The sequence below is a fragment of the Rutidosis leptorrhynchoides genome, chromosome 4, assembly GCF_046630445.1.
Source record: "Rutidosis leptorrhynchoides isolate AG116_Rl617_1_P2 chromosome 4, CSIRO_AGI_Rlap_v1, whole genome shotgun sequence".
Taxonomy (NCBI): Eukaryota; Viridiplantae; Streptophyta; class Magnoliopsida; order Asterales; family Asteraceae; genus Rutidosis; species Rutidosis leptorrhynchoides.
The window spans coordinates 245,060,513-245,072,522 of NC_092336.1; the positions used below are offsets into that span (position 1 = coordinate 245,060,513).

General features: G+C 34.8%; 1 protein-coding gene across 1 annotated transcript; it reads left to right on the forward strand.

Moving 5' to 3' along the window:
• Nucleotides 1–1,507: 1,507 nt before the first annotated feature.
• LOC139843431 (uncharacterized) lies at nt 1,508–3,462 on the forward strand. The gene is made up of 4 exons (XM_071833510.1): nt 1,508–1,771; nt 2,065–2,372; nt 2,454–2,664; nt 2,805–3,462. Exons 1-4 carry the CDS (start codon nt 1,535–1,537, stop codon nt 3,318–3,320), a joined length of 1,272 nt encoding a protein of 423 aa, XP_071689611.1. The 5' UTR covers nt 1,508–1,534; the 3' UTR covers nt 3,321–3,462.
• Nucleotides 3,463–12,010: the final 8,548 nt, after the last annotated feature.

Below are 12,010 nucleotides of genomic sequence, written 5' to 3' on the forward strand. Positions count from 1 at the left end.
CACAAGCAAGAACACAGAAAAAAAAGAAAAACAATGAATAAATACGAGACTCCCCCAGTAGGATAAAATCCTTGCAGAGTACAAACAGGAGCAGCGGAAGAAGAAGACAAATAGCGTTTGAATCCAGACCAGAAGCATAGATCTAAACAATCGTACAAGCCCTAACCTTAACTTGAATCAGAGTTTTGTTCCAATCGAGTAATTACCAATCAATCGAGAGCCAAGCTCAGGTACCATGTAAAGAAACATAGAATCAAACAATCTTATTGCCAAAGTAATCGATACCCACTTACAAAGACACAGTCCTTGTGTTGCAGAGAATAACAAAGAACACAATCAAAGGATTACAATGAACTCAGATTTAAAATACATAGAGTATAACACTGATTACAAATGAATTGAAAAATTGGAGAGAAAGAGTAGCTCCAATCGTGATTTATGATGTCAAGAATGAAACATATTTATAGACCCCATACTACAAACGGCTACTACCTTTTAATAATTATCTACAGTAAAATAAAGGTAAACATGGGACATGGAGTGATGGGTGCCGAATATTATGGGATAATATTCTACCAAAAAGTATCCAACTTGCAAGATCAAAAATGCAACATCTTATGTGGACCTATCTTGAAATCATAAAAGCGTGCATTTGAAGACTTTGTGGGATGGCATTATTACAGCAACGATGGAAAGACAAAGACAGCTCATCTCACTTTGGAATGTCCTGCTTTAGTCCCCTGAACCTACAAAGAAACATCTTAGACAAAAGAATGAGATAAAATTCAAATCAAGTTTGTATAGTTTTAACAAGTACAACACACACAGCGGCTACGATCCGGAGAATGACGACTGCCTCGGCAGTTACAGAACAAGAACACCAACAACCGCATATCCGTCCAAACCGTCTCAAGATGAGTCAAACATGAAAAAAAATCGAACCAACCGTCGCATAGAGGACCAGATCTCTAACATGAAGATGGTCGCCTGGTCCATCCAGACCGAAAGGCGCCTCCCGAAAAGAAAAAGACCTGCAAAACGAAAGCACGACTAATTGAACCCAACACTGCAATGGCCCCCACAACCACTACTAACCCCCGGACATTCTCCTTCACCCGCCACCTCCAACCGCCATTTGAGGCCATAACCCGCCACCCTTCCACAATTTTCCGGCCACCAAACCGTGGTCACGACCAACAAGGCGGTACATCACCGCAGTCACCAATCAGTTGCAAATCCGGATGCCATTGGTGGCCACCACCAACTTGGTGGAGGACCACCAATCGACGCCAATACAAGGAAACTCTAACATCTTAAAGCAAGTAATCTTACTAAATAACAACCAAAAACCCCATATCAGGCCTGAGGATTAAGCCCACTGCATAGACTGTCTCAGATTTTTAGCCCAATTTAAGTGGTTACTTATAGAAATGAAACTAATTGTTTTCACATTTGTTTTGCGTTTTAAAATTTAATCAGCTGATAATGTTGCGTCATATGTTTGAGTTGATACAGTAACAGTTGTGATTTTGTGATGAGGGCTGTGGTGGTGGGAGGGAGTATAGCAGGAGTATGCTCTGCTCATGCGCTTTCAACCGCCGGTTGGCAAGTGGTTGTGGTGGAGAAAACCACCGGTCCACCGACCGGAAGTCCGACCGGAGCCGGTTTAGGTCTTGATCCTTTGTCTCGAACCATTATCAATTCATGGCTTCCACCACAACATCAGCATACTCTACTCAACAATCACACCCTACCCCTCACCATTGATCAGGTACATTTTTACACCTATTTACATTCATTTCAACACATCTGGTTATTCAAATGGAAAAAGGTGAAAACCAGCATAATTAGTAGCTTTTCATTTGGATGTGATTTGATTGGTTCACATTGACATACTGATTAAAACCTAATTATCGGATTTTCGGATATCCAAATTGTCGGATAGGTTTTTATCGGATTCTGTTTTTTGTGATTTCCGGGTGATAGTAACTTATTAAACATAGGGTTTGCGATTTTTGACTTAACAGTTACTATGCAGTCATCTTACCTTCTATATTATTACAGAACCAATTTACTGATGCAGACAAAAAGATTAGTAGAATATTGACAAGAGACGAAAGCTTCAATTTTAGGGCTGCATACTGGTCTGATCTCCATGGCCTATTATACAATGCGCTACCTCCACAAATATCGTTCCTTTGGGGTCACGTCTTTCAATCCTTTCAAGTATCCGATGACAAAAAATCTGTTTCAGTGTATAGCAAAGTTCTTGAAACGGGCGAAACTGTTGAAATTGTAGGTGACCTGTTAGTTGCAGCAGACGGTTGCTTGTCTTCCATTCGCCATTCTTTTCTCCCTGACCTTAAATTAAGGTTTTGTAATCCAAATGTTGTCTTAGATTTTGATTTTAAGTTTTTTATTTTTCTTGATGTGAAGTTGACTGTGTAATGTAGGTATTCGGGTTACTGTGCTTGGAGAGGGGTGTTGGATCTTTCTGATAACGAAAATTCCGAAACGTTTGTGGCACTGAAAAAGGTTTATGAAGATTTGGGGAAGTGTTTATACTTTGACTTGGGCCGTGGAACTCATACTGTTTTTTATGAGCTTTTGAACAAAAGAATAAATTGGATTTGGTATGTCAATCAACCGGAGCCACAACTTAAGGTGATTACTTTCTTTATTATGTTTCGTTCTTATCACTACTGTTCAATTAAAATTATACCCGAAAGGACACTACTAAGTATACCCAAGTTGACCCTTTCATAACTAAACCGGCCCAAATTACATGTCATCAAAATTCTCAGGGGAATTCAGTAACCATTAAAGTAAGCAGCACCATGATTAATCAAATGCATGAGGAAGCAGAGAAAATTTGGGTGCCGGAACTGGTCAAAGTAATAAAAGAAACCAAAGAACCTTTCTTGAATGTCATATATGACTGTGATCCTTTGGAACGCATCGTTTGGGACCGTGTGGTGCTTATTGGAGATGCGGCCCACCCAACAACGCCACATGGTTTGCGAAGCACAAACATGTCTATCTTAGATGCAGCTGTTCTTGGTCAATGTGTAATGAAATGGGGAGTTGAAAACCTAGACGTGGGTCTAAAAGACTATGAGTGTATTCGGGTGCCTGTTACCTCAAAGCAAGTTTTACATTCACGAAGGTTGGGTCGGATTAAACAGGGTCTGGTTTTGGAAGATGGAAAGGTATTTGACCCCAATATGGCTTCACCATTAGAATGCAAAGATCTTCAACAAAAATATATGCCCGGATTTAACGACGTGCCTTTTGGGTTTGAAGACAATAGTTACAAGTAGATATTACTCCAAGTTATAGAAGCTTTATGATTATGTTGTATACTTGAAGTATAAAGCATATGTGGTATCTAAATAAAATGGAAATGTACTTGACACAAAACTATTTTCTTTGGTATAGGTTACAAATATTTTCTTTGGCACAGGTTAATATTTTTTCTCAGTATTAAATCATATATGAAATAGTACCAAATTTATGATTCTATATCTAATCTGGAATAATTTATGATTCTCATATGTACATCAACCTTTGAGAACCTTATGTTCATTTTTTGTACAGTACAGGTAATTGTTGAAATACCTTATGTATTATTTCAAACCTTGGACTACTCACGGGCTGATGTCTGTTTCACCCACATCTATTTTTAAATCGGCTCTTTATAAACTCTTTAATCTCTTCAGTGTTCTTCATCACTATACGGTAACTTACATTTTTTGGGGGTTCAAACATAATATGTTGAAACTCTTAATTTTTGATTTATTGAAAACTAGTCCGGATCCGGCCCGCGCGATGCGGCGGGGGCTTTCGCTTGTGTATTCATATTTAACGTAGCGTTGTGTATTTACAGAAGGGAAAACGGCTCATGTCTTAAGCGCCGTTTTAGATGTCATTGCCTTAAGCGTTTTTTAAAAAGTGTCCGTTTCGAACGTAGTTAGTTTCGTTTTGTTCATAAAAAATTTTCGAGTGTAACGGTGCTGTCGGAAAAATTCAACTTGCGGCCAACAGAAAGATACGGGCTGTCGTTGTGTTAAACGTTTTTTAAAAAGTGTCCGTTTCGCGTATAGTTAGTCCCGTTGGGTTCGTGAGGGTTTTTCGAGCTGAACGGTGGCCTCAGAAAAATTTAACTCGCACCGAGCGAGAAGATAGAGCCCGTTAAAAATTCGAGTGGAAATAGTTTCTTTTGTTTTAATAAAATTATATAATTACGCTTTCTACCCCCGAAAAAGTGTAAACTCGAGGGGTCGTTGTGTAAAGTAAGTGAAATTTGAGGACCGGTTGTAGTGTGAACGCGAGCTAAAAACTACATTCCGAAATAACTGAAACTACACATGAAGTGAAATTTGAGGGACCGGTTGTAGTGTGAACGCGAGCTAAAAACTACATTCCTAAATAACTGAAACTACACATGAAGACATAAGTTTTAGTGTGTAAGGGTTAATTCAGAAATTTCAAGTGGTGGGTATGTTAGGACCATTTTAACCTCCGTTCACAAGTTTTATCAGGAAAGAAAGAAAAAGAACGAAGAGAAGTATAAGTGAAGAAAAGGTAGTCAGATCTTTTCTGGAAATAAGAACCCATAGTATTAGTCCAATATTTCCTAAAATGTAAACCAACTTTCATACAATTTTATAGTACTCTAGAATCAATTGGATTGGATTCTAAAATCAATTGGATTGGATTAGTGATAGTAGAGGTTTTAGAGTTAGTAGTCTATGAACTATGTAGACATTAATTTCATATTTCGATGTAGGACTTTGATTTGCACACGACAAAAACAACATACCTAACTTAACTGGAAATAACATAAAACTAACTTGGTTTATCTTTTTGTTTCTTCTTTTTTTTTTTCCTCCCAAAAATAACGAATACTCATAGAAACGAGGACTTTTCCAAAAAAAAAAAAACCCTCGACAAGGAATACAAAAGGACATGGAGAAAACAGGAAAGTTTGCAGGTAGAAAGCAATCATCTAAACAAAAACTATCTATAAACGAGCGTCCGTAACATCCCGAAAAAACTATAAACAAATTAGTCAAACAAAAACCGAGAATAACATGAAAATACAAGGAACGAAACCAAGCGAAGAACGTAAGATGAACCACAACAATCAACCTCGAGGACCCGCTTGGTGGTGTGAAGTTTGAAGAATTTTAAAGAAAAGAACAATGCGACTCATTTGGTTCATGGTTCGTATGTAATTTGCAGCAACTATTATAGACAGGCAGGAGATAAACTTTAACATTAAAGAAAAGAAGATAAAAGAAACTCGAGCAAAAGGTATACACAGAAGTTATTATTATTATTAATATTATTAATATATCATTAAACCAAATGAACAATAATCTACAGAAGGAACTTGTAAGCAAAATAACAAGTGGACTTGCACAAAAGTTTTTTTTCTGTCATTCAAGTTACACTATACAAAAGTAGAGAGTTGTAAAAGTTCTTCCTTTCTTACATCATACCAAAGAGCTTCTCTTCATGGTTATAGCATCACGCAAATCTGCAGATGTAGAAACGGTCAAATGTATTCAATGGAGCAGTTCTTCTTTTAAAAAGAGACAAGTAATCAAAAATAAAGATTTAATAACCAACATCTTGCCTTTTGTATGATCGAAGAGTTAACTTTCGCAACATGTAATAAATTATCAACTCCAGAATAATACCAACAATCCGCCAAGTAAACCCTTAATAACATGCAATTCTATAAGTGTGTGAATAATAAACATATAATACATGATGTGACAATGTTCAACTGGACCAAGTTGGCTAATCACAGGGAAGTGAATTTTAAGAGTGAAGGGGGAAGTACTTTTTTTTTTTTTATAAAGTTGGTTATGAATGTCAACATTGGGTGAAAATATGAGCATTTAAAAAAGACACTTAGTGATGAATGTTATTGTTTTGACCAGAAAATGCTCGAAGAATAACATTCATCACGATGCATGTTATACTCGAACCTCATCAGGGAATAACATTCATTGTGATTAATGTTATTCTTCGAGCGTTTTCTGGTCAAAATAATAACATTCATCACAAAGTGTCTTTTTAAATGTTCATATTTTCACATGATCTTAATGTTTGTGAAATTTCTTTTTAAAAAAAAAAAAAAAAAAATTCTACTTCCCCCCTTCCCTCCTAAAATCTATTTCACTCTTTATTAAAACGCTATATAAATGAGTATATAAATATTTGAATATGTGACAGTTGTAATAATAGACTTAAAAGAAACAGTCGCGTAGACTACTAACAACAAGAAATCAAGAAAAGCATGCGAACACGTTTTCCACGATGAAAATTATTACCCCTATTTACCCATAAAATTAGTGTTTCGATGACACCACAAAGTGATATAAATGAAACTGCAAGCACCGAACTTCACTAAAAAGTAACCAAATTGTAGGGCAAGTGTGTGCTGAAGAGGAAAATACAACTTCCTTAAAGTGAAATCACATATGATGCTAATATATGTGAACATATAAACATGACAAATGCAGCCAATGACACAGCCACAAAAAAATGCTTAATGAATACAAAAAAAACACAAACATCCTTCTATAACTCCGTTTGTTACAACCGACATGTATTCCTGATGCGGTTAGGATGCCCCGCTCCTATTGCATTAAATTAAAATGCATACTAAAGTCTAAAGCTGTGCTAAATGAATTTCAACACTGCCATTGATCCAACCTTAACCTGGCAAACTAGCAATGATACCTGCTTATATATTTCTATGTACTATAGAGTATTGTACAAGCTATAAGTGGCAAAATGGTTTGGTAACAGGGTCAAACAGGTGAAATTTTATCTTTATTTTTTCCAATCAGTCAAATACTTAATATTTTTTTTTTACTCTGTATTTATTTCAATTCGTCTCAAACTTATCAATCAGAGCTTAAAAGCTTCAATAAACTGATTATTGAAATTTCAATTAGTCAATAGTTTAAAAAAAAAAAATGAAATATTTAACTTTCTAAATATCCATCCAATTAAAGTAAAATAAGCTAATTAAAAACACTGCTAACTTACTTAATTAAGATCAGGGAGTAGATTTAGCGGGATCAGGAGGAGGAGGGTGAACGTCGTCGTTTCGATGGAAAGAAGGAATGGGATTTTCACCTTTAATAATCCAACCAAGTGCGAAGAAAGAAACACCAGCAAGAATGGCGGTGCCCCAAGCGTGAGAATACCACTTGCTGTACTGTCTAATTGCGTACTTCCATTGATCCCTTAAGGTTGCTGGATCCGGGTTCGTTAAGTCGGGTCGGTTCGGGTAACTTGTTTTCATATTTTGTTGATGATGATTGTTATTAGGGTTTGGGTTGGGGTTAGGGTTGGGGTTGGGCTTCGACGATTGAAGGTCTGTCGGTTGATTTTGGCGGTGGAGATTATCGTCGCCCATTTTTAGAGGAAAATGATGATTGTTCCCGTGACGATTATTTACAGTACACACTAGACTTTGTGAGTTATCGATTTGGGATGTTTTTTTTTTTTTTTTTGAAAGGCAATCGATTTGGGATGTTTGATTTGAATAAAAATGATTACAACATTAAAAATACTAAAAACACAATGGAATTAGGTAAACATACTTTTACTAGATAAGATTGACAAAATTGTGTCGTGTTTGTACATTTTTTCCTTTTTCATCACTATATTTAAAACCTGCAAATTTCATCTTTAATATCTAATATCACAAGTGTGTCTCAATTTAGTCTGATAAACATTTTTCAATCTCAATTTCGTCTTCAAGTGACGGATCCCCGTAGTATCTCAAATTTCCACTAAGACTCCAAATCAAATCATTAACAGACGTTACAAATTTCTTTAAAATTTGCCCCATGTCACCAAAGTACACGAGGGAGTCCAAATCGCTAACGAACGTTAAAAGACTACGATTGAGATGGTTCTTCATTTTAATCTTTCATGAATTCATCATCTGTATACAAGCCGTTTCATAAATTCATCATATGTAAATAAACTATGACTCATACTTTTTTATCTTCGTAACCACAGTTCAACACATTCATTAAATAAATGTTCTAATTAACATTAAAACCATCAGCACTATAAAAAAAAAAAAAAAAAAAAAAAAAAAAAAAAACTTATCACCTTCATTTTAAAAATCAAAACCCATTTGACAACCCAATTTAAGAAGAAAACTTTAAAGAAAAAGATTCAGAAACAAAACATAAGTCGATCCATGTACACCACGACTTTGGTTGCCACTTCAGTTGCTCACGACGGCGATTTTGGTTACTCTGGTTGCGCACAAAACCCAACTTTAGGTCAAATTGTTTTTCAGGCTTACCTTAAAAGTTGCAGGTTGTCGGCTAGTGGGTTGATTGAAGTTGTTCGATTAAATGAAATGGGTTCTATTGTAGTTTAATTTAGATCTTATCCGAATTATTTGTTAAACTGGTTGCGTCGGTAATTTTAATGATTTGCTACCCACGTAAGCACGACAAATACCTTTGATAAAAAATATTCATCCATGTCCTCTTCAAAAATTCATAATTGGGTTTGAACACTCGTTGCTTTTGGAGATTTAATAGATTTTGAAATTGTGAAGTAGAAATAAGATTTTAATGTTGGGTGATTAGATTTGTTCCACTGGTGAGATTTGGAGTTTGAGACCAATTTTAATGAATCTTAACGAATTTTTAACATCCGTTAATGATTTGGACTCCCCGTAGATATTTAGCATACTACGGGGATCCCTCACTTAACACGGGAACGAAATTGGGAATGAAAAATGTCATTAGGAACATTACTGGGACACATTTACGCTATTAAGAATGAAAACTGCAGTTTTTAAAATACAAGAAAGAAAAGGGCAAAAATGGACAAACGCAAGGATGATTTTGACAATTTTATCCTTTTACTTACTAGATGCTTATACTATAAAATATAAAAAATACAATACTTAAGTTTTTTAGACATAAAATACAATAATTAAAAATTTTAAATATAGAAAATAGAAAACTACAATAATATGAAAGTCATAAAAAAATTACAATAATTAAAAGCAAAATGATGTAGATACATTTTTTTTATTAAACTTGAGTAAATTATTTCGTTGGTCCTTATAATTATACAAAAACTATTGATTTGGTCCTTTAAACTTTTTAATTATGTTATCTTTATTTAAAAATTGTTCCCTAGTTAGTTCTTTATTTAAAAATTCGTTGCCCAGATAGTCTTTTAATCTAAATGACCAATATTTAAATTATTAATATTATACTACATTATAAATTATAATGGACTATCTAGGTAACAAATTTCTTATCAAAGGACTATCAACATAATCAAAAACTTTAAAGAACTAAATCAGAAATTTCAATACGGCCATATGGACCAACTAACTAATTTACTCTTTAAACTTTTAGAAGAAAATACATTTAAAAATTCCCAAAATACATCATTCGTCTACATAAAAGTTGTGTGGTTGCTTCATGACTTGTTTTTTAAAACGTTATCGAGTACGTTAGATACAATTCAGTTACCTAAGTCGGGACATATCCCCACACACAAACGTTCAGACTCATATTTCTTCGAACGTCTTGTTTTCATGACCGGAAAAACTAGTTATGACCCTGGAGTTCGCACATATCGCACAAAATTAAGCGCGAGCTTACCCACACATACCCACCAAAAAATTGTGTGGATACCACACATTTAGGTTTAAATTGGGACGCCTTGTTAGATTATGTGCAGGTACATGTTAATTATGTCCACACATTTTTTGTGCGGGAAACAAGATCGTAACTTTTATTCCGGCTAGGGAAGCAACATAACGTCCAAACATATATGTTCGGACGTAGGTAACAGGGTCGTAATCTAACGTACTCGATAACGTTCCAAAAAAACAAGTCCCGAAGCGTCGACAAAACTTTTGTGAGAATGAAATCTGTATTTTGGATTTTTTATAATTTTTGTGTACTTTCTCCTAAAAGTTCAAAAAAGTATATATGTACGTCAGTGTTCCTGATAAAAAGTTCTAAAAATTACTATTCGTTATTATCATCTAATATTTCAAGGTATTGTTTATGGTGTTCGACAAAAACCTTTTCATCTTCCAAAAACATTACCCTCCGCCTGAATTAGCAATGTTGTCAGTATCAATTGCTTGAAACTTGCACCTCATCGAACATTGTCGAAATCTACAATCATTGTCATCACAGACAATCATAATTCTTTAAAAGATTATCATAGTCCACCATAAAGAGTATTACATTTAGAATATCACATTCTAAGAACTTCATCTCGGCACATGTTGAATAACCAGCTTGATGTGTAAATACATAAGGATAATACCGGTTAAAAGTATATTACACTCTCACGGGCTGTGTACTCGATCGTTTAGCAGTATAGATTATGGTAAAATCCAATATTGTTCCAAGGATAGTCAACGCAAATCAAGATTAACTACTAAATTTAATTTAACTAAAAGAAAATGAAATAAAGGAAATTACGAATAATTTATTTGCCTATTTAACGATTAGCCGAAACAGAGAGATTTAAACTTAAAAACAATATTTTTGGTGTTTTAAGCTAATAAAACAAAGTAAGATAGATTTAAACAGATAAATGAGAAATATGTTCACCTAGACTTTATTCACTAGTGTTAGATGTTTAGAATTATGCCTGGATCAAATATCACACATTCGCAATGTAACTAACCGGTTCACCCTGAATTCCCCTAAGTAAACACAACACTCCATACTACACAAATGTAGGGTTCCGTGTTACTGTAGACCTATAGACTGTGGTAATCTAATTGACTGACTATTAGACCTAAACTGTGACCCAGGGTTCCCTGTAGTCAACAACCACATCAACTCTCGTTGTGTATGGTCAACCCCGTAATAGTAAAAGCACAAATGTTTGAAACAGTTTAATCAATCAATAACATACTCTTGGTAAACATCACTAAATTGGACAACCACAATAATCAATCAATCAAAACATTTAATCTTTATGAACAATTATAATAGACTTCAATGAATTCTCATTCCATTGAACAATCACAATTATCAATACCTTTAATCAATAAGTATCAACAAGAATTTATTTGTTCAAGCTAATAATCATCAAACATGTAATAATTAATCTTCAAAAATACATCCAACACAAGTATATTGTCTAGATGAACATAATGAAATTAACCTACAATCATGATAAATGATGAACACAGGATCAATGGAGAAATCATAGTTGAAGATGAGGAGTAACCAATATTAATGATGATCCTTCAATGATTATAAGATTGCAACGCGTTAATGGAATGATTAGATAAGATTGATGACCTTGGAGTTCCTCAAAAATCACCAAAAATAGCCCTTGAAAGCTCTCCAAAACGGTTGCTAAAATATGTCCCCCATAAAACCTAAAAAAAACGAACTTAAAAAGCCAGTCCCATCAGATGGGAACTCGCGATCGTGAGTTTCCCCTTCACTATTTCTCGCGATCGCGATAAAGGTAAATTTGGCCATTTGCGTTCGTAATTTTGCTGTTTCGCGGCTAGACTTCGAGCTCGACCTGTAACTCGACCTTGAAAATCTCTTTTTGGCCTGGATAAAGTCTTGAATTTTTATTTTAAAACCCAACTCGAACCGAGATCAATATTAATGACTTTTAAGCTCCGAAATATGTAGAAATCCCCAAAACACCACAAACAACCACCTCGACCCAAAAGGCGTAAGCTTATATAATATCATCAATAATATCACCAAATAAGCTCGAAACTAATACGGAATGGACCTGATATTGCGATATAAAACATGTACGATTCGAGCAATATCAAATCCCCGCACACTTGAACTTTTCTTGTCCTCAAGAAAGTCTGTATCATATGTAATCATCCATCAAAGTCCAAGTATTCAAAAGCATGTGTATTCATCAAATTGAATAAGCTCGAATGTATGCCATGACAATAGAATGCCGGTACAAAATTTATACTGCGCCCTAGTTG